Source organism: Rhinopithecus roxellana, chromosome 10 (assembly GCF_007565055.1).
Source record: "Rhinopithecus roxellana isolate Shanxi Qingling chromosome 10, ASM756505v1, whole genome shotgun sequence".
In the NCBI taxonomy this organism is placed as follows: Eukaryota; Metazoa; Chordata; class Mammalia; order Primates; family Cercopithecidae; genus Rhinopithecus; species Rhinopithecus roxellana.
The window spans coordinates 24,150,862-24,176,351 of NC_044558.1; the positions used below are offsets into that span (position 1 = coordinate 24,150,862).

The 25,490-nt window shown below is 42.2% G+C and overlaps 1 protein-coding gene across 1 annotated transcript in view; it reads left to right on the forward strand.

Moving 5' to 3' along the window:
• Positions 1–24,288, forward strand: part of DRAM1 (DNA damage regulated autophagy modulator 1) — a 44,199-nt gene extending 19,911 nt beyond the window's left edge. Inside the window, exons 2-7 of the mRNA XM_010357189.2 lie at positions 419–486; positions 4,173–4,315; positions 10,834–11,011; positions 16,562–16,620; positions 22,498–22,590; positions 23,499–24,288. Of these exons, the coding sequence (XP_010355491.1) occupies positions 419–486; positions 4,173–4,315; positions 10,834–11,011; positions 16,562–16,620; positions 22,498–22,590; positions 23,499–23,543 (586 nt within the window). The 3' untranslated portion in view covers positions 23,544–24,288. The remainder of the gene's footprint in view (positions 1–418; positions 487–4,172; positions 4,316–10,833; positions 11,012–16,561; positions 16,621–22,497; positions 22,591–23,498) is intronic.
• Positions 24,289–25,490: the final 1,202 nt, after the last annotated feature.

Consider the following 25,490-nt stretch of genomic DNA (forward strand, 5'->3'; position numbering starts at 1 on the left):
ACCTCAGGTGATCCTCCCATCTCCACCTCCCAAAGTGTTGGGATTACAGGTGTGAGCCACTGCGCCTGGCCTCAAACATTATTTTAGATCATTTTTTTTTTCAAAGTGGTCACAATTCTTCACTGAGAATGAACACATGCAAGGTTAGTGGGTTTGATCATTTGAAAAATGGCAACACCATTCATTTTAAACACTTCCTGACTTTTTACTATGAAACCTCTCATGGTGTAAAAATACCTTTTAGATTTTTCAGAGCCAAAATTAAAATACTTTAGGAAAAAATCAGGCCAAATCTTTGGAATTCAAAGTGACTGAACACCTAAAAGAAACACAATATAAAACTTGCCAATTACATGTCTTCCCAGAGGTCTGGACTGAATTTCTTTCTAATAATTTGGACATTTCTTCTCTTTGCCAGTGACACAGGAACAACACCTCCAGAGAGTGGTATTTTTGGATTTATGATAAACTTCTCTGCATTTCTTGGTAAGTACACAATAATTATTACAAATAATTGAAAAACTCACAATTCCAAGTGAAGTCAGATATGTCATTTTTAGTTTGTGTATAATTTTTATTTTATTTTATTTAGTTTTTCTGAGACAAGGCTGGAGTGCAGTGGTGTGATCACGGCTGGCTGCAGCCTCAACCTCCCAGGCTCAAGCAATCCTCCCACCTCAGCCTCCGGAGTAGCTGGTACTACAGGCACATACCACCACGCCCAGCTAATTTTTTGTATTTTTTTTGTAGAGATGGGGTTTCACCATGTTGCCAGGCTGGCCTCAAACTCCTGGGCTTCAGTGATCCACCTGCCTTGCCTCTCAAAGTGCTGAAATTACAGGTGTGAGCCACTGCACATGGCCCTGTGTATAATTTTTTTAAAAGCACAACCTTTACAGCTAGATTTTTGTCCTACTTTGAGAAACTGAAGTGAAAAGATATAAAAAATTATGGCTTTATTAGAGAACGATACTTTAATGAGTAATTTGTAACAGGATTTGCTATAGGTGGTTTTAAATACCAAACTTCTGGAATGGATTTTAAGTGCAATTTGGTTTTTAAAAGTGTCGATTTATAGTCAAGACATTTATGTAAGCCAAAGACACCCAATGCGTAAGCTAAGTTTCTCAAAGCGTATTCTGAAGGCAAGCTGATGAAAAATCACCTGGAGCTCTGGTAAAGTGCAGGTTCCTGGGCCATGCTACTCAACCAGAACCTTTGGGAGTGTGGGTTCCTGAAGATGTGTTGTAAACAAGCACTCTAGGGGACTTGGATTCTCACTAAAGTTTGTGGACCGTTGACAAAGGCATTATCTTACCTGTTAGAGAAAGGGAACAGGTGGAGTAAGAATTAGTATGATTTTTCTTTTCAGTTCCTCAGATGTACCTGAGATGCAGTTGATAGGGTACAACCTTGTCATGAACCAATTAATGTAATGCACATTAATTACAATTATTGTACAATAAAGCTCAGTCTTCTATAAGGTGATCCAAGTATATAGATATTAGATGTGGGATATTAGATGTGGGGCTTTTCTCTTAGTCCTTCTATAATCTCCCCCCATGGAAAAATCAAGTATTTGCCAAGGGCCTATCTTTTAACCAGCGCTTTCTGTTCTTCTCTACTGGTACAGCGTGGGAAGGGACAGTGATGCTGACCCTACTTAGTAACTTGGCATTTTTGAAATCTGTTCATGCTACTTGGTAGCGGGAAAGTTTCACCGCATCACCATTTGTAGTCCTCCTAAAGTTTTGGAGGTGAGCAAGGGGAAGTAGCAATATGGAGTCAACCGATCCCAGTGCCCTCTTACACCATCCTTGCCAAGAAACCAGACTTGGAAAACAGAGAGACTATTTTATCACAGCAAGTGATAAATACAGCTTTTGCTTCTGAATAAAGCAGAAGCTGACATAAGTATACTCATTTAAAATAGTCTATGTGAGCTCATGCCTGTAATTCTAGCATTTTGGGAGGCTGAAGCAGGATGATCTGTTGAGCCCAAGAATTCAAGACCAGCCTGGGCAATGTAGTCAGATCTTGTCTCTACAAAAAGTTAAAACAAAAAAAAAAAAAAAAAAGAAGAAGAAGAAAGAAAGGAAGAAAAAAGAAATTAGCTGGGTGTGGTGATGTGTGCCTGTAGTCCCAGTTACTTGGGGGGATAAAGTGGGAGAATTGCCTGAGCCCAGGAGGTCAAGGCTGCAGTGAGCCGTGACTGTGCCACTGTACTCCCACCCAGGTCTCTGTCTCCAAAAAAAAAAAAAAAGAAATTATGACAAGTTATTAGTTTTTAGCCTGCTTTTTAAAAATTCAGGAATGGATACATTATGGCCATCATACTATGTAAATATATACACAATTACTTTATCCTTTCCACACATGCATGATATCCTTCGCAAGGATGTATTATCATTTATTTAATCAGTTCCCTATTGTCCAACATTTAGGCTATTTCTGGTATTTTGTAATTCTAATGTTGAAGTGAACATCTTTTAAATGTATCTTTGTATATTTGTGTAAATTTTTCTATAAGATACATTTGCTGAGTTAAAGGGAATACACATCTAAAATTATGATAGCTATTCATTTATTCAACATTTACTAAGTACATACTATATGATAGGGTTTGTGCTTGTTTATGACTTAGTGTTGAGGTTACAACAGCAAACAAAATGGACAAGGCCCCTGCTCTCATGGAGGCTACATTTTATTGCCAAATTACAACAAATGGTATTTGGTTAATTTACTAGCTATTTGGAAAAACATACCTTTACTATCCTCCTCACATCATACACAAAAACCAATTGCAATTTAATAAGCAAGCAAAACTATGCAATAATTAAATTACAGGAGAATATTTTTTAAACCTTGGAATAGAAACTTATACAAAACCTAGAAGAATTGACAGATAGGAGTAGATTAAAAATTAAAACTTCTAAATGATGAAAGATACAAGAAACAACGTTAAAAGACAAATAGCAGAGCAGAAGAAAATTTGCAATATTTATAGCAGATAATAGACTAATGGACATAATGTGTAAAAAGTAACTACAAATTAGAAATCGACAAGCACGAGAGAAGAATAAAAAGAAAATTGTAAACATGCATTTCTCAGAAGAAGAAATGCAAATGAACAGTAGATATACTGAAAGTTGCTAAATCTCACTAATGATCAGAGAAATGCAAACGAACCCAATAAGTTGCATTTTCATTTATTAGATTGACAGTAATTAAAAAGGCAAAGGCATAAAAAATTGCTCGCAAATTCTGCTGGTGGGAGTCTAAATCGTTCATGGGCTGGAGCAATTTGGAGGTGTTTCTTTTTTTTTTCTCTTTTTTTTCTTTTTGAGACGGAATCTCGCTCTGTCGCCCAGGCTGGAGTGCAATGGCCGGATCTCAGGTCACTGCAAGCTCCGCCTCCCGGTTATACGCCATTCTCCTGCCTCAGCCTCCCGAGTAGCTGGGACTACAGGCGCCCGCCACCTCGCCCGGCTAGTTTTTTGTATTTTTTAGTAGAGACGGGGTTTCACTGTGTTAACCAGGATGGTCTCGATCTCCTGACCTCGTGATCCGCCCGTCTCAGGCTCCCAAAGTGCTGGGATTACAGGCTTGAGCCACCGCGCCCTGCAGGTGTTTCTATTGTGCATGTTTTTTTGACCCAGTAATATTACTTCTAGGAACTGGTCTTTCAGAAACACCTGAAAGTGTGCCCAAAGATTTATATACAAGAATAGTCATTGAGTGTTGTTTGTAGCAGGAAAAACATGGAAACAATGTAAAAATTCATTCTTAGGAGAATGAGGAATAAATATAGTATCTCATACCATAGACCGTGATGAGACCCCTGAAAACAATGAAGTAGATCTGTTTGTACTTGCATGAAAAGATCTCCACGGTACATTGTTAAGTGGAAAAAGCAAATCACAGAGTAATACATGTACTATAATAGCATTTACATGAAAAGGACAACAGCCAAGATATGTGTGTGTGTGTGTGTGTGTGTGTGTGTGTGTCCATGATGGGGAGAGAGTAAGATGGAGTCAGGAGGGACAGGGATGGGAAAGTGGGGAGACTTGCAATTGGTACATTTTTAAAAAGTGATACAAAGCCTCTTTTGTTTTTCATCCTAAAGAAATCAAATTATGAACATTCATCAAAGTTCTCTTCTTTTTCAGGCGCAGCCACGATGTATACAAGATATAAAATAGTAGAGAAGCAAAATCAAACCTGCTATTTCAGCACTCCTGTTTTTAACTTGGTGTCTTTAGTCCTTGGATTGGTGGGATGTTTCGGAATGGGCATTGTCGCCAATTTTCAGGTATAATCTGGAGCTTTTTCAGTTAGGAGGAGTGGTGGAGCGCATGTGTCTGAGGAGAGTAGCAGAAATGCAAGAGGCACATTTATGCCATTATAGCCATTAAATGCTTGATGAGTTTACAATAAATGGGTTAGTTTGCTCTTTAAAAACAAACCTTTAACATTTGGAAGTCAGGGCCAAGCGTGGTGACTCACACCTGTAATCCCAGCACTTTGGGAAGCCGAGTTTGATAATGAGGTCAGGGATTCAAGATGAGCCTAACCAACATGGTGAAACCCCATTTCTACTAAAAATACAAAATTAGCCAGGTGTGGTGGTGCATGCCTGTAATCCCAGCTACTCAGGAGGCTGAGGCAGGAGAATCATTTGAACCTGGGAGATGGAGGTTGCAGTGAGCCAAGATCGTGTCACTGCACTTGACAGAGCGAGACTCCATCTCAAAAAAAAAAAAAAAAAAAAAAAAAAGGCATTTGAAAGTGAGTTCTGGTACTTGGGAGAAATGGGGTGCACATTTGCATATTTATGAGAGAGTGCATGATTCAGAGGAGGCCTTGGGCTTTGCATTGCTCCATGTTCTCACTGATGTGGTTTGATGTGCTGGGAGAGCTACTTCAGCTACTGTGATGATTTTATTAACAGTGTGAAAATATTTGTATGTGTTTACCAATTCTACCGTTTAAACCTCTGGTATTCAAAGAGAAGGCTCTCGGTGACATTTCCTTACATTTTTATGACAGTATGCATTTTGTTTTTCATAACAACAAACATTTATTGAAATTTTCCTGTGACACATGTTTATGAAAATATTCCATATTTTAACTCAGACAATTATAATAAACGCCTTGTAAGATAGGCACTATTATTTTCCCCATTTATCAATGGTAAAATGGAGGCCTAGAGAGGTTAATACTTTCCCAAGATTAGATGAATAATGCATGGCAGAGGTGGGCTTTGAATTGAAGTCACCTTGCTAGAGGCTGTGAGAGCTATCCTCAATGCCAACATGAAGAAATATCTGTGACAAAAAAAGCAAGTACACGATACATAGTTCTACCACCAGGAAGCACACACACAAAAAATATAAAAAGGAAGACCTAGAATTATATCATTTGTCTAGTACAGTGTGGTTATGGTTTAGGGGGGCTAGTATAGATATATCACTTTATCCTCTGAGTAACAACATCATAAGAGATACAGATGTCAGTTTTTAAACCGTGTAAGGGCTGACTTGAAGAAGAAAACTTCGGTGGTTAAATAATTTCAACTTTTGGTTCTCCTTAAGCCTTCAATGATGTGATTAAATTTTCACAAAAACCAGAAATAGAATCTTAACTTCTCAAGGAGCAAAGTGTTTGACTTGTCATTGTTCCGATAACTGTATCTTTACAACTTCCTTGTTTGGTATCCAGTAATTCATTTTCGTCATGCCAGGAGCAAACCAACTTGAGCCAACTCAGGAAGATTTTGAGATTGTGAGGGCAAGAGAGAGTGTGACTTTTTTTTTTTTTTTTTTTTTTTTTGTAGAGACAGAGTCTCGCTCTGTCGCCCAGGCTAGAGTGTAGTGGTGCGATCTCGGTTCACTGCAACGTCCGCCCTGGGTTCAAGTGATTCTCATGCCTCAGCCTACCGAGTAGCTGGGATTACAGGCACCCACCACCATGTCCGGCTGATTTTTGTGTTTTTAGTAGAGATGGGGTTTCACCATGTTGGCCAGGCTGGTCTTGAACTCCCGGCCTCAAGTGATCTGCCTGCCTTGGCCTCCCAAAGTGTTGGGGTTACAGGCGTGAGCCACCGCACCCAGCCATGATGATTTTTGAGTTGCGATAAATCACATTTTTGAGAATTTCACAGATAATCTTTTTCCCAAATGGGTGGGTGAGATGGCTACTTTTTGGTGTGTCCTCACTAACTTCTGTCAATACTTTATTTTCCCTCAGAAAGTTTTCTTTTTGAAATTCTGTCATTTGTGGCAACGTGGATGAACCTGGAGAACCTTATGCTCAGTGAAATAAGCCAGTCACAGAGGGACAAATACCGAATGCTGTCACTTATATGGGGAATCTAAGAAAATCAGACTTACAGAAGGAGAGAGTAGAATGGTGTTACAGGAGTGAAGAGGAAGATGAGGAGTGGGGAGGTATTGGTCAAAGGGTACCAAGTTTCAGACTGAATTAATAATTCTGGAGATCTATTATTGCACAACATGGTGACTATAGTTAATAATAATGTATTGTATATTTCAAAATTGCTAAAACAGTAGATTTTAAATGTTCTCATCACAAAAAAAAGAATAAGTATGTGAGGTGATTGATATTTTAATTACCTTGATTTAATCATTCCACAGTGTAAGCATACATCAAAACATCTACAGCCAGTTGTGGTGGCTCATGCCTGTAATCGCAGCACTTAGGGAAGCCGAGACAGGAGGATTGCTTTAGCCCAGGAGTTTGAGACTAGTCTGGGCAACATAGGGCAACAAAGGGATACCATGCCTCTGGAATCTCACACACACACACACACACACACACACACCCCTATAAGCCTCATAAATATGAACAATTATTATTATTTTTTGAGATGGAGTCTCGCTCTGTCGCCCAGGCTGGAGTGCAGCTGCGCGATCTTGGCTCACTGCAGCCTCCGCCTCCCAAGTTCAAGCAAATATCCCTGCTTCAGCCTCCCAAGTAGCTGGTATTACAGGCACCTGGCACCATGCTTAGCTAATTTTTGTATTTTTTAGTTGAGATGGTGTTTTGCCATGTTGGCCGGGCATGTCTTGAACTCCTGACCTCAGGTGATCCACCCACCTCGGCCTCCCAAAGTGCTGAGAGGTGTGAGCCATTGCGCCTCGCCTATAAACAATTATTATTTGTCAATTAAAAATAAAAATTTTTTAAGTTTCCTTTTTAGAAAAGAAACTTTCCAAGGTTTAACCCTATCAGTATTAATATATTCTTTTTTTTATGTGTTATTACCTTTTAAATTACCAAGAGAGTTTCTGAAAAGCAATCCAGAAAGAGTGCCGGGTTTTAACTTTATGGAGAATTCATGTCTGATCTAAAAATCATTTCTCTGATTTTTTGATTGATTGATTGATTGATTGAGAAAGGGTCTTGCTCTGTCACCTAAGCTGGAGTGCAATAGCACAATCATAGCTCACTGTAACCTTGAACGCTTAGAATAAACCTTGAACTCCTCCTGTCTCAGTCTCTTGAGTAACTGAGACTATGGGTGTGTCACCGTGCCCAGCTTATTTTTATTTTTACTTTTGTAGAGATGGGGTCTTGCTGTGTTTCTGAGGCTGTTCTTAAACTCCTGGCCTCATGTGATCTTCCCATCTCCGCCTCCCAAAGTGTTGGGATTACAAGCACAAGCCACTGTACTCTGTCGTATTTTATTTTTCATATATAACTTCCCTGAATCTATATGCCCATGCTAGGAATCTTATTTATTTTTATTTTTCGAGACAGGGTCTTGATCTGTTGCTCAGGCTGGAGTGCAGTGGTGTGATCACGGCTGTCTGCAATCTCTGCCTTGTGAGCTCAAGCATCCTCCCACCTCAGCCTTCTGAGTAGCTAAAACTACAGGTTCATGCCATCACGCCCAGCTAATTTTTACAGTTTTTGTAGATTGTGACTGCCTCTTTTTTTCTTTTTTTTCACTTATTTTTCTTGTATTTCACCACATTGCCCAGGTTGATCTTGAACTCCTGAGCTCAGTGATACACCTGCCTTGGCCTCCTGAAGTGATGAGATTATAGACATAAGTCACTGTGCCCAGTCTTTTATTTATTTTTATATTATTTTTTGAGACACGGTCTCACTTTGTTGCCGAGGCTAGAGTGCAGTAATGCTATCATAGCCCATTTCACCCTTGGTCTCCCAAGCTCAAGTGATTCTCCCACCTCAGCCTCCCAAGTAGCTGAGACTACAGGCATGCACCATCATGCCCGTCTGATTTTATTTATTTATTTATTTAGGTATGGAGTCTCACACTGTCACCCAGACTGGAGTTCAGTGGTGCAGTCTTGGCTCGTTGCAGTCTCCATCTCCTGGGATCCAGTAATTCTTCTGCCTCAGTCTCCCTGGTAGCTGGGATTACAGGCATGCGCCAGCACGCCTGGCTAATTTTTGTATTTTTAGTAGAGACAGAGTTTCACCATGTTGACCACCCTAGTCTCAAAGTCCTGAACTTGTAATCCACCTGCCTCAGCCTCCCAAAGTGCTGGGATTACAGGTGTGAGCCATCATGCCTAGCCATGATTTTTTTATTTTAGTGGAGATGAATACTTGCTATGTTGCCCACGCTGGTCTCACATTCCTGAGCTCAAGCAATCCTCCTTCCTTGGCTTCCCAAAGTGTTGAGATTACAGGCGTGAACCACAGTACCTGGCCCATGCAAGGTATCTTAGGTATACAGAAACTATATGATGTGTAGAAGAGTCAGTGCAGTCATATTTGAATATAACACAAATCATGTAATAAATTTCTCCCCTTATTTCCAGGTTTGATACTAGGAAATATATTTCCTTAGAAATAAGTTAAAATGTCTTTTTTTTTTTTTTCTGCACCTCCCTTTCTTATGTGGAGAATGCAAATTTAATATCAGTTCATTTGTGCTCCAGCTTGAGGTTGAACTGTCTGGATGGCAACCATTGTGGTGCTGGGGAAGCCCAGGTGGCCTAGGTCAGAGGGAAGCTGGGGGAAGAGTATGTTCACCGTGACCTGAGGCCAAGGGGTGGCCTGTGGCCAAAATCAGGCTCTCCTGGACAACACTTTAACTTACCCTTTGCAAAGCTTGCATTTTCAAGTTTAAGCCGAGACCCGGTGGTTCCCTCTAAATGTTCCTCGCCTGGAAGGTTGGTGCCCAGTGCACACTTGAAAGGAGCCAAGGCCGGGTGTGGTGGCTCATGCCTACAATCCCAGCACTTTGGAAGGCTGAGGTGGGTGGATCACCTGAGGTCAGAAGTTTGAGACTAGCCTGGCCAACATGGAGAAACCCCGTCTCCACCGAAAACAGAACAATTAGCTCCAATTAGCTCAGCATGGTAGTGCATGCCTGTAATCCCAACAACTTGGGAGGCTGGGGCACGAGAATCGCTTGAACCCAGGAGGTGGAGGCTGCAATGAGCTGAGATCTTGTCACTGCACTCTAGCCTGGGTGACAGAGAAAGACTCTGTCTCAAAAAAAAAAAAAAAAAAAAAGAGAGAAAGGAGCTAAAGGTGAGGTGCATTCTGAGTGTGTACAGGGTCTGCACCGACTTTCTGCCTAGACTGGCATAGGGGCTGCCTTCTGGTTGAAATGGCTGGTTACATGATGGTGGGGACACGGAACTTGTTTAGAAGCTGCCTTTGGAAAAAAAAATTAGCTGGAACTGGGCGTGGTGGCATGTGCCTGTAGTCCCAGCTACTTGCGAGGCTGAGGTGGGAGTATCCCTTGAGCTCAGGAATTCACAGATGCAGTGAGTTATGATCAGGCCACTGCACTCCCGCCTAGGCAATAGAGTAAGACCCTGTCTCAACAGAAAAAGAAAAAAAAGAAGAAAAAGAACTGCCTCTGCGTAACGAAAGCAGCGGTTTTACTTAGATGGTGTGTTCATTTGAGGTGCCTTGGGAGGGATGAGTAGAGATTATCAGGGAGCAGGGAGCCTAAAAACCGCAAACCACCCTTGGTACCATCATGGAACGAGTCATGTATTTTTTTTTTTTCAATCATATCACACCAAAGTTTACTGATTATATCAAACAAAAATCTCTGTAACGAAGAAGGCAGAGCTGAGTGCGGTGGCTCACACCTGTAATCCCAGCACTTTGGGAGGCCGAGGTTGGCGGATCATGAGGTCAGGAGTTTGAGACCAGCCTGGCCAACGTGGCGAAACCCCATCTCTACTAAAAATACAAAAATTAGCTGGGCGTGGTGGCAGGTGCCTATAATCCCAGCTACTTGGGAGGCTGAGGCAGGAGAATCACTGGAACCTGGGCGGCAGAGGTTGCAGTGAGCCGAGTTTGTGTCACTGCGTTCCAGTCTGGGCACCTAGAGTGAAACTCTGTCTCAGAAACAAAACAAAACAAAACAAAAAACGACAACAACCAAAGAAAATTGTATCTGACATGTATCCTATAATCTTCACTACAAACACGCAAGACGGAGATGATTATGCCTGTTTTTAGTTACAGAAATCGAGGCTTTGCAGTAAGGTCACAGAGCCTCATGGTGGAGTCAGGACTTTTAATCCATGTGTACCAGACCCCGAAGCCCACCATATTCAACCCTCCCACCTCTAAGGCAGACCTCCTTTCTTTGTCCCATGAGCCCAGGCTCGCTGTGGAACAACCAACTTTTTGGCATTAATTTCAGGACCTGGAAGGCTTTTCTTTTGGTAGTCAGACAGCCACATTTTCCAAGGAGTGGTGCATCTGTGATGACCAACGGCTCAAAGCAGCCCAGAGTGAGAGTGCTTGTGGCTCGATGTTGACAAACCTACCCAGAGTAACGCACATTTGTGACTTTTTCTCCAGGAGTTAGCTGTGCCAGTGGTTCATGACGGGGGCGCCCTTTTGGCCTTTGTCTGTGGTGTCGTGTACACGCTCCTACAGTCCATCATCTCTTACAAATCGTGTCCCCAGTGGAACAGTCTCTCGACATGCCACATACGGATGGCCATCTCTGCCGTTTCTTGCGCAGCTGTCGTCCCCAGTATCCTTTTTCACATTTGTGCCTTGTTAAAGGAATAAAACATTCAATGACACTTGTTAAAGAAGGGTGATGAAGACTCTGTAGGGACCACTGCAGTGGGGTCTGACAGAGGGGTAAAGAGATGGGGCTCGACTCTGAATACATCATTGTCAAGTGCGAATTTATAGCCAAGGAGTAGGATGAGGTCAGTGGATGGAAAAGTACTAAAAGGAAACCTCAAGATGAGGGGGATTCTGGTTAAACCAACCTAACAGGATTCTTGTTGAGTACTGGCCATGTGATCAGACATCACCTGGGAAGGGTGGAGGAGGAAGAACCCAATCAGATATTGAGTGTGATCAGATATCAGGGTGGGGGTTCCTTGCTAAACTGACTTAGCCAGGGGTTCTTTGCTAAAACTGGATCTTACAAGGAAGTGCACAGATGGACCTACCTAGGAGAAGTTTCAGGAGCTTGACTGAAGTTCGGCCAAGTAAAGGATCTTTGTCACAGTGTCTTAGCAAAGTTTGACACTTCCCTTCCCCACAACCAAAAAAAAAAAAAAAAAAAAAAAAAAAAAAAGCAAAGGATAACAACCAAGTTTCCACATTTTTCAGAAACACAATTGGGATAAAAGTATAGATCAAGCTGGGTGCGGTGGCTTACGCCTGTAATCTCAGCACTTTGGGAAGCTGAGGTGGGTGGATCACCTGAGGTTGAGAGTTCAAGACCAGCCTGACCAACATGGAGAAACCTTGTCTCTACTGAAAATATAAAATTAGCCAGGTATGGTGGCGCATGCCTGTAATCCCAGCTACTTGGGAGGCAGAGGCAGGAGAATCCCTTGAACCTGGGAGGCGGAGGTTGAGGTGAGCCGAGATCACGCCATTGCACTCCAGCCTGGGCAACAGGAGCGAAACTCTGTCTCAAAAAAAAAAAAAAGTGCAGATCATTAAGAAAATGTCTCAACATTGTCTAGTTAGATCAAAAGTCTCTTTGGGGGGAAGAATGGTGTGAAAGAAGGGTGGAAAATGTAGGAACACTTCAGTTTCTGTTTACTTTCCTTCTCACAGGGCCAGTTTCATGAGCCATATGAAAATATTTATTTTTCTTTGTAGTGCTTGGCTAAAGACACCAAATATTGATATTGTACTCAAAGTAATAGCCCCACAAAGTCCCTCAAGGCTAAACTCTTCCCCCTCCCTGCATGTAGGTGGCAAGACAGTTTGATTTACTCATTCATGTGAAGAGATTTTTAAAAACCTCTAGATCACTTATTACTGAGTAAATTAAAATGTTTAGACTTTTTATAGTCACTAATTTCATTTTCAAAATGAAATCCATTTTATTTTCTAACTCAGCAATCTGAAAGGAAATGAAAATACAAATTTAGCATGCTTGTAGATTCTGATTTAGAGGAAATGAAAGCTTTTTCTTTCTTTCCCTTTTTCTTTTCTTTAATGAAGTACTTAACAAAGAAAAAAAGCCATAGTCTTAAAGAGTTGCAAAATTCCCCATCTTTCGAAATACCATCTGTAGTCATATCAGAGCAAGCTTCAGGGTCATTGAACGATGATGACTAATGTCAGATTGTAGGAAAATCGGAAATATGTTATCGGCGGGGATTTTGTTAGTCTGGGTTGAGTTACGGTATAAAGTGGGCAAGATGGAGTGAAAACACATCACTTGCTTCTAAATATTAAGCTTTGTGTTTCTTTTCTAAAATAGAAACTACAAAATGTGAAGTCTAAGCATGATTTTGGGCTTTTTCCATCTTGAGGAAAGACATTTTTAATTACAAAATTTCTAAGCACAGAGTAGCCGAATCCTAGTACCGAGAAATTTACGAACAAAATATGTACCCTTGTTCCTAAGATAGTTTCTTCTCAAATTCCTTGTCTTGCTTATAGATTAAAGGAACACTTTTTCTTTGAATATATCTCCTTCAACTTTTTATCTTATGTTAGTTGTAAAATTCATAATAGTGGTTGTAGTGTTACAAGCAAAGCTTCTTGATGCAGGAAAACCTCCCTTGCTTCCAACGTTGGAAACAGATCCCTAGATATCAAAGTCAGAGAGTTTTAGCAAAATAAGCATTTCAGGCCTTAGAGTTTCACTTACTAATAATTCTCATTTCTAGGAAGTTCTTTTTTTTTTTTTTTTTTTCTGAGACAGAGTCTCGCTCTGTCACCCAGGCTCAAGTGTAATCTTGGCGCACTGCAACGTCCACCTCCCGGGTTCAAGCTATTCTCCTGCCTCAGTCTCCCTAGCAGCTGGGATTACAGGTGCCTGCCACCACACCCAGCTACTTTTCATATTTTTGGTAGAGACGGGGGTTTCACCATGTTGGCCAGGCTGGTCTCAAACTCATGAGCTCAGGCGATCTACCTGCCCCAGCCTCCCAAAGTACTGGGATTACAGGCATGAGCCACCGCGCCTGACCTCTAGGAAGTTCTTATTATGAGTCATGCCAACAGGAAGCAGCCCCACACAGAGACAGGTTATGACCCTATTTCAGATTAACTTGAATGAATTCATCCATACAAAAAGATCTTCTGTCTTAAACATTAGTGTGGTATTTATATTTCCTTACAAAGAATTTACAGCATCTTTAAATAGGTTGGGCGCGGTGGCTCACGCCTGTAATCCCAGCACTTTGGGAGGCCGAGGTGGGTGGATCACTTGAGGTCAGGAGTTCGAGACCAACCTGGCCAACATGGTGAAACTTCATCTCTACTAAAGATAGAAAAATTAGCCAGGCATGGTGGCATGTGCCTGTAGTCCCAGCTACTTGGGAGGCTGAGGAAGGAGAATTGCTTGAACCAGGAGTGGGAGGTTACAGTGAGCCAAGATTGCACCACTGCACTCCAGTCCAGGTGACAGAGTGAGACTCCATCTCCAAAAAAAAAAAAAAAAAAATTGAAAGCATCTTTAAAATGTCCTGGTTTCTTCTTACTGCAGTATTTCTGTGTAATAGCCTCATTCGACTACCGACGAAACCGAGGCACTGAGTGAGGCAGACATTAGAATCCTGCTTCTAAACCTTTCGTGATGAATTATCTGTCTTGCCCCTGGCTTCTAAAGCTTCTGAAAGCCTTCACAGAAGTCACCAACAGCATAAAGTCCAGGTTCCTCTGCATGAGACCCATGATCTGAGACCTCCTATTTCTTCATCCTTGTTTTTACGGCTTTTCCCTCAGGCTTGGCTGTTTCTTGTCCTCTGTTCTTACCCAGTCTCTACTTGGCTGGATTATCCTCCTCCACTTTGTCTTGCTAAAGCTGTTGGTTCAACATGGTACCCACGTGTGGCTTTTGCATACTTGAAATGTGGCTAATCCCGATTGAGATGTGTCCTAAGTGTAAAACATATACCTGATTTCAAGGATTTGCTAAGAAAAAGAAGTAAAATATCTCAATAATTCTTTATATTATTACACATTGAAATGATATCATCAGTGATATTATTTGATATATTGAGTTAAATAAGATGTATGTTGCTTATCAATATATAAGATATGTTTTACATATTATGTATACCTTATACTGACAATACTTTTATATGTTGTGTTAGATGAGATATATTATTAAAATTAAGTTAGGGGCCAGGCATGGTGGCTCATGCCTGTAATCCCAGCATTTTGGGAGGCCGAGGTGTGTGGATCATTTGAGGTCAGGAGTTCGAGACCAGCCTGGCCAACATGGTGAAACCCCATCTCTACTAAAAATAGAGAAACTAGCCAGGCATGGTGGCAGGCACCTGTAATCCCAGCTACTTGGGAGGCTGAGGCAGGAGAATCACTTGAACCCAGGAGGTGGAGGTTGCAGGTGAGCTGAGATTACGCCACTGTACTCCAGCCTGAGCGACAGAGTGAGACTCCATCTCAAAAGTAAATAAATAAATAAGGATATTAGAAAATTTAAAATTACACATATTTCTGTGGGATGGTGCTGCTCTAGAGAGCTCCTTAAACTTCATAACTGACATTAAGTTTCACTGAATGAGGCTTTCTCCCATTCCATTCTGAATTAATAATTTTCCCTTAGAGTCATTGCTGTACCCAGTTCTTTTCTCTCTAGCTTGGCACATTCCCTGGGTCTGTTCCAACAAAGTTGTGATGTTTCTGAGAGCTAAGACCAAGTTTTCCCTCCTCCCACCCCCAGACCAGAATGGTACCTTGTGCACTGAAGATGGAACTAAGAATAAATAAATGAAAGAATTAAGAGACTTTTAAACTATTACAAACAGACGTGAGGTAAAGAAATGATCAGAGAATCTTCTGTGCTCTCTACTTCCTTTATTTGGAGAATAAGAAGCATTAAACTCTGCACAATTTGCGCGGCGTGGGAGTTAAGAGAGATGACGCTGACTCTGAATTCAGAGGAGGCTCTAAACTTTGCTTGGCTCAACCCTTTGAATTTCTAATATTTTGTAGACTTTTTAGAGCATCCCCTTTCCCTCTAGCTTTCTCTTTTGCATTCTAAGTTCAATCAAAATGGTTATCACTGCCTTTGTGCAGAAAGTATTGCCCGTGGAGGATAGGAGCCTTAGCCCCTGGCATTATTAGGCTGGACTATAGGTGTGTGTCAGTCATCCCTGAGGTCTGATATGGGCGAATCTCTTTGATTTGCCAGATCTTTGGGCCAGGAAGGAAGGGCTCACCTTATACCCAATTAACCAACGGAAGTCTGTTTTTTAAAGATAATACTTTGAATTTCTGTAGCTTATTTTTGTATACGAGCCTTGGCACTTTGGAATTTAAAATTTTCCTTAAAGCTGTTACCTTGGAAATACTATTTTAGGCCAGGCACAGTGGCTCACGCCTGTAATCCCAGCACTTTGGGAGGCCAAGGTGGGCGGATCACGTGAGGTCAGGAGTTCAAGACCAGCCCGACCAACATGGTGAAACACCGTCTCTAATAAAAATACAAAAAAATTAGCCAGGCATGGTAGTGGGTGCCTGTAATCCTAACAATTCAGGAGGCTGAGGCAGGAGAATGCTTGAACCCGGGAGGCGAAGGTTGCAGTGAGCCGAGATTGCGCCATTGTACTCCAGCCTGGGTGACAGAGTGAGACTCCATCTCAAAAAAAAAAAAAAAAAAGGAAAATAGTATTTTAGGGAAAAAGTATTTTTATTCAGTGGGAAGAACTCAAAAAGAACCATCTTGGACTGCTGCGTCAGTCATTTTGACCAAATTTAAACAGCTAGTTTAAGTGGGAAGATCCAGAAACATGCAGGGTAGTGCAAAATGTAGCCTCAAAATTTAATAAATTTTACTATACACACTGGAAAACTATTGCGAAGGTATTTCCATGTTGTGATTTAACTCTCATCATTGAATTTAAAGTTTGAGTTTATAAGAAGCTAATATAACTGGTTTGATGGTAGAAATGTTGGTATTAACATTTTAATTGATGATAGAAATGTTGGTATTAACATTTGGTATCATAAATCATATCACATAAATGTTGGTATCACTGTATAATGATTATATTATTGGGAGAATAATCTAGTCTTAACATTAAAGGAACTGTTGTGTGCTGTAGTTTCCTTAACTGTTTTCCTTTTTCAGTGATTGTCTGTGCTTCACTAATTTCCATAACCAAGCTGGAGTGGAATCCAAAAGAAAAGGTAACATTTAAGTTGTTGTGAAGGTGGCTGTTGGATGTGGTTGTGTGAGGTTGTGGCCAGGCTAGATCTAGGGAAAATCACTGCCATTTTTTAGAACAAGTTGCAAAATGTGAAGTAAACATGGTATATAATCAATTTACTGTCCAATCATTTGGCAGTATGTAGTAATTAGCTATCAGGGTAATTCCAAATGCTTTCTGGAATTATATTCAAAATTTTGGGTTCCTAATTTCTTTCTTTCTTCTTCTTCTTTTTTTTTTTTTTTGAGACAGAGTCTTGCTGTGTTGCCCAGGCTGGAGTGCAGTGGTGCAATCTTGGCTCACTGCAACCTCTGCCTCCCAGGCTCAAGCAATTCTCCTGCCTCAGTCTCCCAAGTAGGTGGGACTACAGGCGCCCGCCACCAGGCCCAGCTAATTTTTGGTTTTGTTTTTTTCTGAGACAGCTCTGACACCCAGGCTGGAGTGAAGTGGTGTGATCTCATCTCACTGCAACCTTTGCCTCCTGGGTTCAAGCGATTCTTGTGCCTCAGCCTCCTGGTGGGCTGGGACCACGGGCGTGTGCCACTATGCCTGGCTAATTTTTGTATTTTTAGTAGAGACAGGGTTTTTCCCATGTTGGCCAGGCTGGTTTGGAGCTCCTGGCCTCAAGTGATCCTCCCACCTCGACCTCCCAAAGTGCTGGGATTATAGGCATGACCCACCGCACCCAGCCCTCTAATTTCTTTCTTTTCTTTATTTTTATTTTTATTTTTTTTTTTTTGAGACAGAGTCTCGCTCTGCCACCCAGGCTGGAGTGCAGTGGCACAATCTCGGCTCACTGCAAGCTTTGCCTCCCGGGTTCACGCCATTCTCCTGCCTAAGCCTCCCGAGTAGCTGGGACTACAGGCGCCTGCCACCACCCCCAGCTAATTTTTTGTATTTTTAGTAGGGACAGGGTTTCACCGTGTTAGCCAGGATGGTCTCGATCTCCTGACCTCGGGATCCGCCTGCCTCAGCCTCCCAAAGTGCTGGGATTACAAGCGTGAGCTACCGCACCTGGCCTCTAATTTCTTTCTTAAACACTTCAATTATTTATCCTTAGTAAAAGAGGGTAGAGGGACAGTGTGAATGAAGGTGTTTGGTGACCAAAGGGAGTGTGAAATGTTAAGTAGAGAGGATGATACCAGCTCCCGTGTGGTGTATAGTTCATTTCAGGATAGAGTGAGAAATCGCTGTAGCCAGGGATAACTGTGCAAGGGTGTAGTGGCTGTAAGAGGCAGGCAGAGAGGCTTGTACTTGACATAGGTGACCAGAGTAAGATTTTGAAGACTTTTTTTTTGTGAGACGGAGTTTCACCCTTGTTGCCCAGGCTGGAGCGCAATGGCGTAATCTTGGCTCACTGCAACCTCTGCCTCTCGGGTTCAAGCAGTTCTCCTGTCTTTGCCTCCCAAGTAGCTGGGATTACAGGCACGCGCCACCATGCCCAGCTAGTTTTTGTATTTTTAGTAGAGACCAGGTTTCATGAAATGTGTTAACCAGGATGGTCTCGATCTCTGCCCTCGTGATCCACCCGCCTTGGTCTCCCAAAGTGCTGGGATTACAGGCGTGAGCCACTACGCCTGACCTGAAGTCTTTTGAACAGTAAAGCAAATAGAAAGGGTATTGTCAGATGAGCGTGAGACAGAAGCAATGCCTGGGATGGCTTGGAGAGCTTGGCATTAGGAAGGCAAGGAGAAGGCAGTTCTACTAGTTCACATTTCAAATAGGGGAAATCTGATGGGTGTTGGCAAATGACTAACACAAGAATGAAGTGGCATGATGAATCAAAGATGACTTCTAATTTTTTATCTTAGGTGAACCAAAGAATTTATTCCCTTGACCAGAGATAAGGCCCCTAACAGGGATAAATAATTTAGTAGGTGGAAGTGGATGAGTTTGGTTAGAATTGATGACTCTGAGGATATCATGAGATATCAAGGTTAGAAACATGGGCCTAGGCCAGGCGCTGTGGTTCATGCCTGTAATTCCAGCACTTTGGGAGGCTGAGGCAGGAGGATTGCTTGAGTCCAGGAGATCAAGACCAGTCAGGGTAACACAGTAAGACCCTGTCTCTATAAAAATTAGCCAGGCATTGTGGCACACGTCTAGTCCCAGCTACTTGGGAAGCTGAGGTGGAAGGATCGCTTACACCCAGGTGGTCCTAGACTTCTGGTGGGACTGGGAGTAGTCAGAGTGTAGGGTAGAGCTGTTAGAGTGTGGGGTAGACCAGGACTTTTTGGACCAAGCATCATAACACATGGAACCAAAAGTATGACATTGAGATCAACTCATTCTATTAGATACCTGTAGTATGGGTTCATCTAGATGCCTTATAGGAGAATCAAAGATGCCCCAGGAAAGAAGAGAGTTAGTGAGAGACCAACAGAAGATTCTTTCTCTCAAGGATCAGGCGGAAGAATACCTCCAGCAAAGGAGAAGTAAAAGGATCATGGACCAGCGAGAAGAACTAGACTTGTGTTGTATGGTAGACCTCATTGATGAGTCCCTACCACACACAAGACTGAAAGATTATAGAGGGCAGGGTGGCCACGGGATAGAGAATCCTGAGGGATTTTATAGTTCAGGGGGCCAACAGCCAGTTGTCAGTGGCTAAATGTAATACTTTGAAGAATAAAAAAATGCTGAACTGGACTTCAGACAGCACAATGTGGAAATGCAGAAGCTTTTATAGCAATTAATCCTAATGATGGAATGAGAGGACATACGATCCCAGAGACTAAGGGAAGGACATTTTTCAAAGGCAAGGGAAGTGGCTAACCATGACATATGCAGCTGAACAGCCTTTAGGAATGAAGTCCCTCAATTTGGGCAATAAGGGAGTCAGTGATGTTTGTCAGAAACTAGTTTCAGTAAAACGCCAAGGTTAGAAGCCAATGGCAAGAAGTTAAATAGTGAGAGGGATGGTTCATTCATTCAGCTGTCAACCAAATGTTTATTGAGTCCTGTTGTGGACTGGAGGTAAGAGTAAAGGAGAAACACCAGGGTGGCTAGAGGGGACAGCAGGATTTCCAAAGAAGGAGAACTCTGGCAGGTGATGGAAGCCTGCCAAGACAAGAGAGAGACAGAAGATGGTGAGGAAGAGAATGATGCAGACAAGAGATCAAATAGTGCTTCTTGGCTGGTCACGGTGGCTTATGCCTGTAATCCCAGCACTTTGGGAGGCCGAAGCAGGTGGATCACTTGAGGTCAGAGTTCAAGACTAGCCTGGCCAATATGGTGAAACCCTGTCTCTACTAAAAAAAAAAAGAAAAAAAAATTAGACAGGTGTGGTGGCACACATCTGTAGTCCCAGCTACTTGGGAGGCTGAGGCAGGAGAATCGCTTGTGCCCAGGAGATGGAGAGTTGGAGGTTGCAGTGAGCCGAGGTCATGCTAATGCTCTCCAGCCTGAGCAACAAGAGTGAGACTCCATCTCAAGAAAAAAAAAAAAAAAAAAAAGGAAAGGAAAAAGATTTAAAAAGGGCTTCTTTAAAATGTAACCTTAAAATGGTCAAATTAGCCAATAGGTTAGACCTAGACAAAAGGCAGGTTTTTTTGTTTTTTGTTTTTTTCTTATATGTGGGGAATGATGTAGCCCCATCATGGGAAGGGGGTTCAGTTCCTCTTTCCGTTGGTGAGAACCTCTTTCCGAAAGTGAGAGCGCATAGCGGAGCAGCTCAGGTGTACTTTACTTTTCAGCCACTCGGGGGAGACCTTCTACCACAAACCCGCTGCTGGGCAGGGCTTATCGAAGTTTATTTCCAGGCAGTTAAAAATCTGTTATATTCCACTTCCTATCTTAAAAATGTGAAAAGTACATGGTTTTCTGTTCACTCCATAAATGACTGTGCCACTCTTGCATTCCCTTCTGTTCCTAATAAAAAAGAAAAATCCCTTTACATTAATTCACTGAATAATCATTTAGGTACTGCCCCAGACTTCTGTGTAGTGCTTTACAACTTTCACAGCGCATTTATGTGCACTGACTTACTTGGTGGTGGTGGTGGGGGGGGGGGGGGTGATAATTATAATATCACTGTCTCATTTCACATAGCAAGGATATTAGGGCTTTGCCTGCATTCAGGATTCTTGGTTCCATGTACTTTCATTAATATCACACTTAAGAAATTCCCCCCAAAGTTCTGCCTTTATTTTTAGAAGCCATCTTCCTTGTTCAGGAATAATACGGGATGGGGCAGGTCCCCTGGTACTGGTACCAAAAGGAGGAAGCCTCTGTTCTCTACCTCCTACTGTAGGCTGGTCAGGTTCTCCTCGCTGTGACCTAGCATGAGAACAGTGGGTGGATGTGACCATGACAAGGAGAGTGAAGAGTGATGCTTGGAGGGCTTGGTGTTGCCTCCACTAGATCTGTCTGGATGAAAACAGGATCAAAGAAAACAACTGTCAACCACAGAACTGCCCTGTGATCCAGCACGTTACTCACCCTTGTAGCCTACAGCAGTTTGGGGTAGAGCAGCAGTGGGATCAGCCCTCAAGGGCACGTGCCAAGGGCAGAGCAGCCCATGTAGACAGCTTCGGAGGGCATGGGGGTGTAGGGAGTTAGGGATAGCTCCTCGTTTCAGCAGAGCAGAAAGCGATGTAGGAAATCAGAGAGGGCACACTGACAGTCCCCAGGCCTCATCTGGCATGTGAGCTAACATCAGAATGCAGACGTGCATTTTTGACTTAACACTTTATTTATTTTTATTTTGTTATTATTATTTTTTTGAGATAGAGTCTCGCTCTGTCACCCAGGTTGGAGTAGAGTGATGCAATCATGGTTCACTGCAACATCTATACCCCAGGCTCAAGTGATCCTCCCAGTTCAGCCTCCCGAGTAGCTGGGACTGCAGGCACAGGCCACCACGCCCAGCTAATTATTTTTTGTTTTGTTATGTTGCCCAGGCTGTTTTCAAACTCCTGGGCTCAAGTGATCCTCCTGCCTCAGCCTTCCCAAGTCCTGACATTACAGGTGTGAGCCACTGCAACAGAGTTTCAAAATTAGTTTCCAGCACTGAAAAATCAGGAGATATCACACACAGACACACACACAGTGTTTTGTTTTTTTTTTTAAACCTCTTTGAAAGCAGCACTAGTGTATTATTTTCCCATGGAATTGAGCTGATGAGGCGTGGGCTCCCTAACTTCCCTCTCTTTTCACAACCACCAGTTTTATTTATTATTGCTAATTTTCTGGCCTCCATAGGCAACTGAGTTTGGACCATCTGACTGAAGCCATTCTCCTTGGCTTCCATTCTCTCATTCTTGACTCCAAGAAGATATGCAGTTAACATGTGGATGTCCATTATTAGCAGTTTCTTTGTAGCTGTATTTACCTTAGGATGTTAAGCAGAACTATTTTCTGAATGATCATTTCTATATAAACAGGGAAACACAAAACCTAGGGGACTAGTTGGTCAGGGTCACCTAGATGTGTACACACATTCTCTGGAGCAACCGCGAGAGTGCTTGTCAAGCATGGCCCTTACATTTAGGGATTCTCAGCGGAGGGAGACCAAGTCATGCCTTGTATGGAAAGTTCTTTCTTCTGTTGAGTCCAAATTTGCTTCCCAGTCTCAGCCATTTTGTAGTCCTTAGTCTGCCTTCTGAAATGACAAACTAATCTTAAAACGAGAGTTTGTGGGAGCCAGAAAGAACTTTGGAATATCTGCCTTCGCATTCTCAGTGGGCAGGTGCCCTGACACTTAGTAACGTGGTTGTGCTTACCTTATATCCTCAAAGTTCTGACTTATGCTCACTGGACAGCTTTTTCCTTTGGTTGAACCTCCTCATTGTATTTCAGTATGTACATTAAAGGGAGTATTTTAGGCTAAATTCTGTTTCTTTTTTATTGGCATTAGGATTATATATATCACGTAGTGAGTGCGATCTGTGAATGGACAGTGGCCTTTGGTTTTATTTTCTACTTCCTAACTTTCATCCAAGATTTCCAGGTAAGTGTTTATCAATTCAAATGTTTTAAATTGCTGACAATTAGGATTCGTAAACATTTGCAGAAGACATTTTGCATTTTTAAAAAGAGCACTTTCTTTTTATCTTTAATGTGTTTGACAAAAATATGTAAGGATTGTGCAACTTCATGTATTAGCTTCTTCCCAATGGGAGGCATCTTTAATAGCTCTCCCACCAATGAGATTTTCATATGTCCTCTGCTGTTTGATGTTAATAGTCATGTATCCTGCTTGTTTTCTTTTAGGAGGTCTCACTTACTAGTTCCAAATAATAGAATATCTTTTTTAAAAATAAAAGTATGCCAGATGCGGTGGTTCATGTCTGTAATCCCAGCACTTTGGGAGGCTTAGGCAGGCGGATCACCTGAGGTCGGGAGTTCGAGAGCAGCCCGACCAACATGGAGAAACCCCATCTCTACTAAAAATACAAAATTAGCTGGGAGTGGTGGCACATGCCTGTAATCCCAGCTACTCAGGAGGCTGAGGCAGGAGAATCGCCTGAACCCGGGAGGCGGAGGTTGCTGTGAGCCGAGATCATACCATTGCACTCCAGCCTGGGCAACAAGAGCGAGACTCTGTCTCAAAATAAATAAATAAATAAATGAATAAATAAAAAATAAAAGTGAGTTGTTCAAAAAATATTCCCAAAGCAGATAGAAGATGGGACTACATCAGATTTGTCCACAGGAAAAATCTTACATTTTGAGACAAGTGAATTATTAGCTCAAAGGATATAGAAAGCCAAGAAAATTGTTTAGGACCTGACTCAAGGATAGCACAAACCATAGTGAGATCATTCCTTAGGTGGTGCAAAGCTGTTGGAAATGTCATCGTCAACGCTGGGATTGTTTAACTTCTTTTAAACCTTTTTCTTTCATTTTTTAAAATAGAGTGTCACCCTAAGGATATCCACAGAAATCAATGGTGATATTTGAAGAAAGAAGAATTTGATCTCACTCAGTGAATGTTGCAGGACATTTCTAGAAGTGCTACAGAGGACAGACAGGGTTTTGAGGCCGCCCTGATTATTGGGATGCATCTGCAGCACATCCAGGACTTGAATTTCGCTAAGAGTTCCTAATAGTTGTACTATTTCTAAAGATGTGTTTCCTAGAGAATGTACAGCCTTATGACACTGTAGTGATGTTTTTATAATTTTCTAAGTAGTTTTTTATATTAACAAATTCATATACAGAAAAAATAAGGTGTTACAAAAAATGGAGAGCTCTTATTTTTGTACAGATTCTGTCTTTTTTTTATTTGTGTGCGATTTATGGAAATACATTAAATGAGTAATTTAGGTTCAGTACGTTTGTTACAAAGTAAAATCGGGATATTCATTTGTACATTTTATTCTTAATGAATGAACTGTATAATTTTTTTTATCATAAGAGCATTTATAAAATTGAATTTATAAAGATCATATACCCAAATCATAAAAATTTAGTTAATACATTAACACTGATACTGATTTTTAGCCGAACTAAGCAAAGTGCTTCAACTGAGAGGCCTTTATACCACCATGTACAGTAACTCTAAGTGAATATGAAGACCTTGGTTTTGAAATTCTGACACCCACCTTGTTTCTCCCTGCTCATGAGGCCGCACCTTTTTTTTTTTTTTTTTTTTTTTTTTGAGACGGAGTCTCGCTCTGTCACCCGGGCTGGAGTGCAGTGGCCGCATCTCAGCTCACTGCAAGCTCCGCCTACCAGGTTTACGCCATTCTCCTGCCTCAGCCTCCCGTGTAGCTGGGACTACAGGCGCCCGCCACCTCGCCCGGCTAGTTTTTTTGTATTATTTTTAGTAGAGACGGGGTTTCTCCGTGTTAGCCAGGATGGTCTCTATCTCCTGACCTCGTGATCCGCCCGTCTCGGCCTCCCAAAGTGCTGGGATTACAGGCTTGAGCCACCGCGCCCGGCCGAGGCCGCACCTTTTGCTCTTGCTGCTAACTGGCCGTTCGTAGTGGGTGTAATTACAGGTGGAACGGTTTTAGTAAGTCAGGTGAAAGCCACCCTGTATTGTTTTTGGCACAACTTGATGTATAGTCTGACTCAGAACTGAAACTCACATCTCAAATTGATTTCATGCCAGTAAATGTGGCAAAGAGAATAAAGGCCCAAGAGCGAGACAAGGAGAAAGGAGAAAGGGGCAGCCAAGAAGAACTTCTGGGTGCAGGGTGCTATTTGTATGCTCCTCCCTTTCATGCCTGTGACTGGATGTCCCTCAACACTAGGAAATATGAGTCAAGCCTGTTGTATTAAGCAAGAACTACAGACTCTATCTTTTCACCCAAATCATGAATGACCAATAAAAAGCAAATTATTCCAGAGGAGGAAGCAGCCCTTGAAATGTTACGGCTCAGGCCTGAAAGGTGAAGAGCAAGAATTCTGTCTTTCAAAGACCCTAGAGCATAAACCCATGTGTGGCCAAGTGGGTTCAGCCCTCAAGGGCACATGCCAAGGGCAGAGCAGCCCATGTAGACAGCTTCAGAGGGCATGGGGGTGTAGGAGTTGGGGGTAGCTCCTCATTAACGATTTGTTGGGCGAGTATAGGGGTGAGGCTCAGTGGCAGTCAGGTACCTCTGCAATGGCAAGCTGTCTCCCCTCTATGTGTTTCGCATATGTTGTTAGAACACGTCCCACACCCCTACCACTGCCATGTAGGCCCTTAAATAAGGTTGAGTAGAGAAATCTGGCAATAAAAGGCAAACGTAAGCATGCGTTCTTTAAGATGCACCATAAATGGTTTTCTTTAAGTGAATGGAAGAGTTTGACAGAGAAACACCTTTGTAAGCAAACATTAAGAATGCTGGCTGGGTGTGGTGGCTCACACCTGTAATCCCAGCACTTTGGGAGGCCCAGGCAGGAGGATCGCTTGAGCCT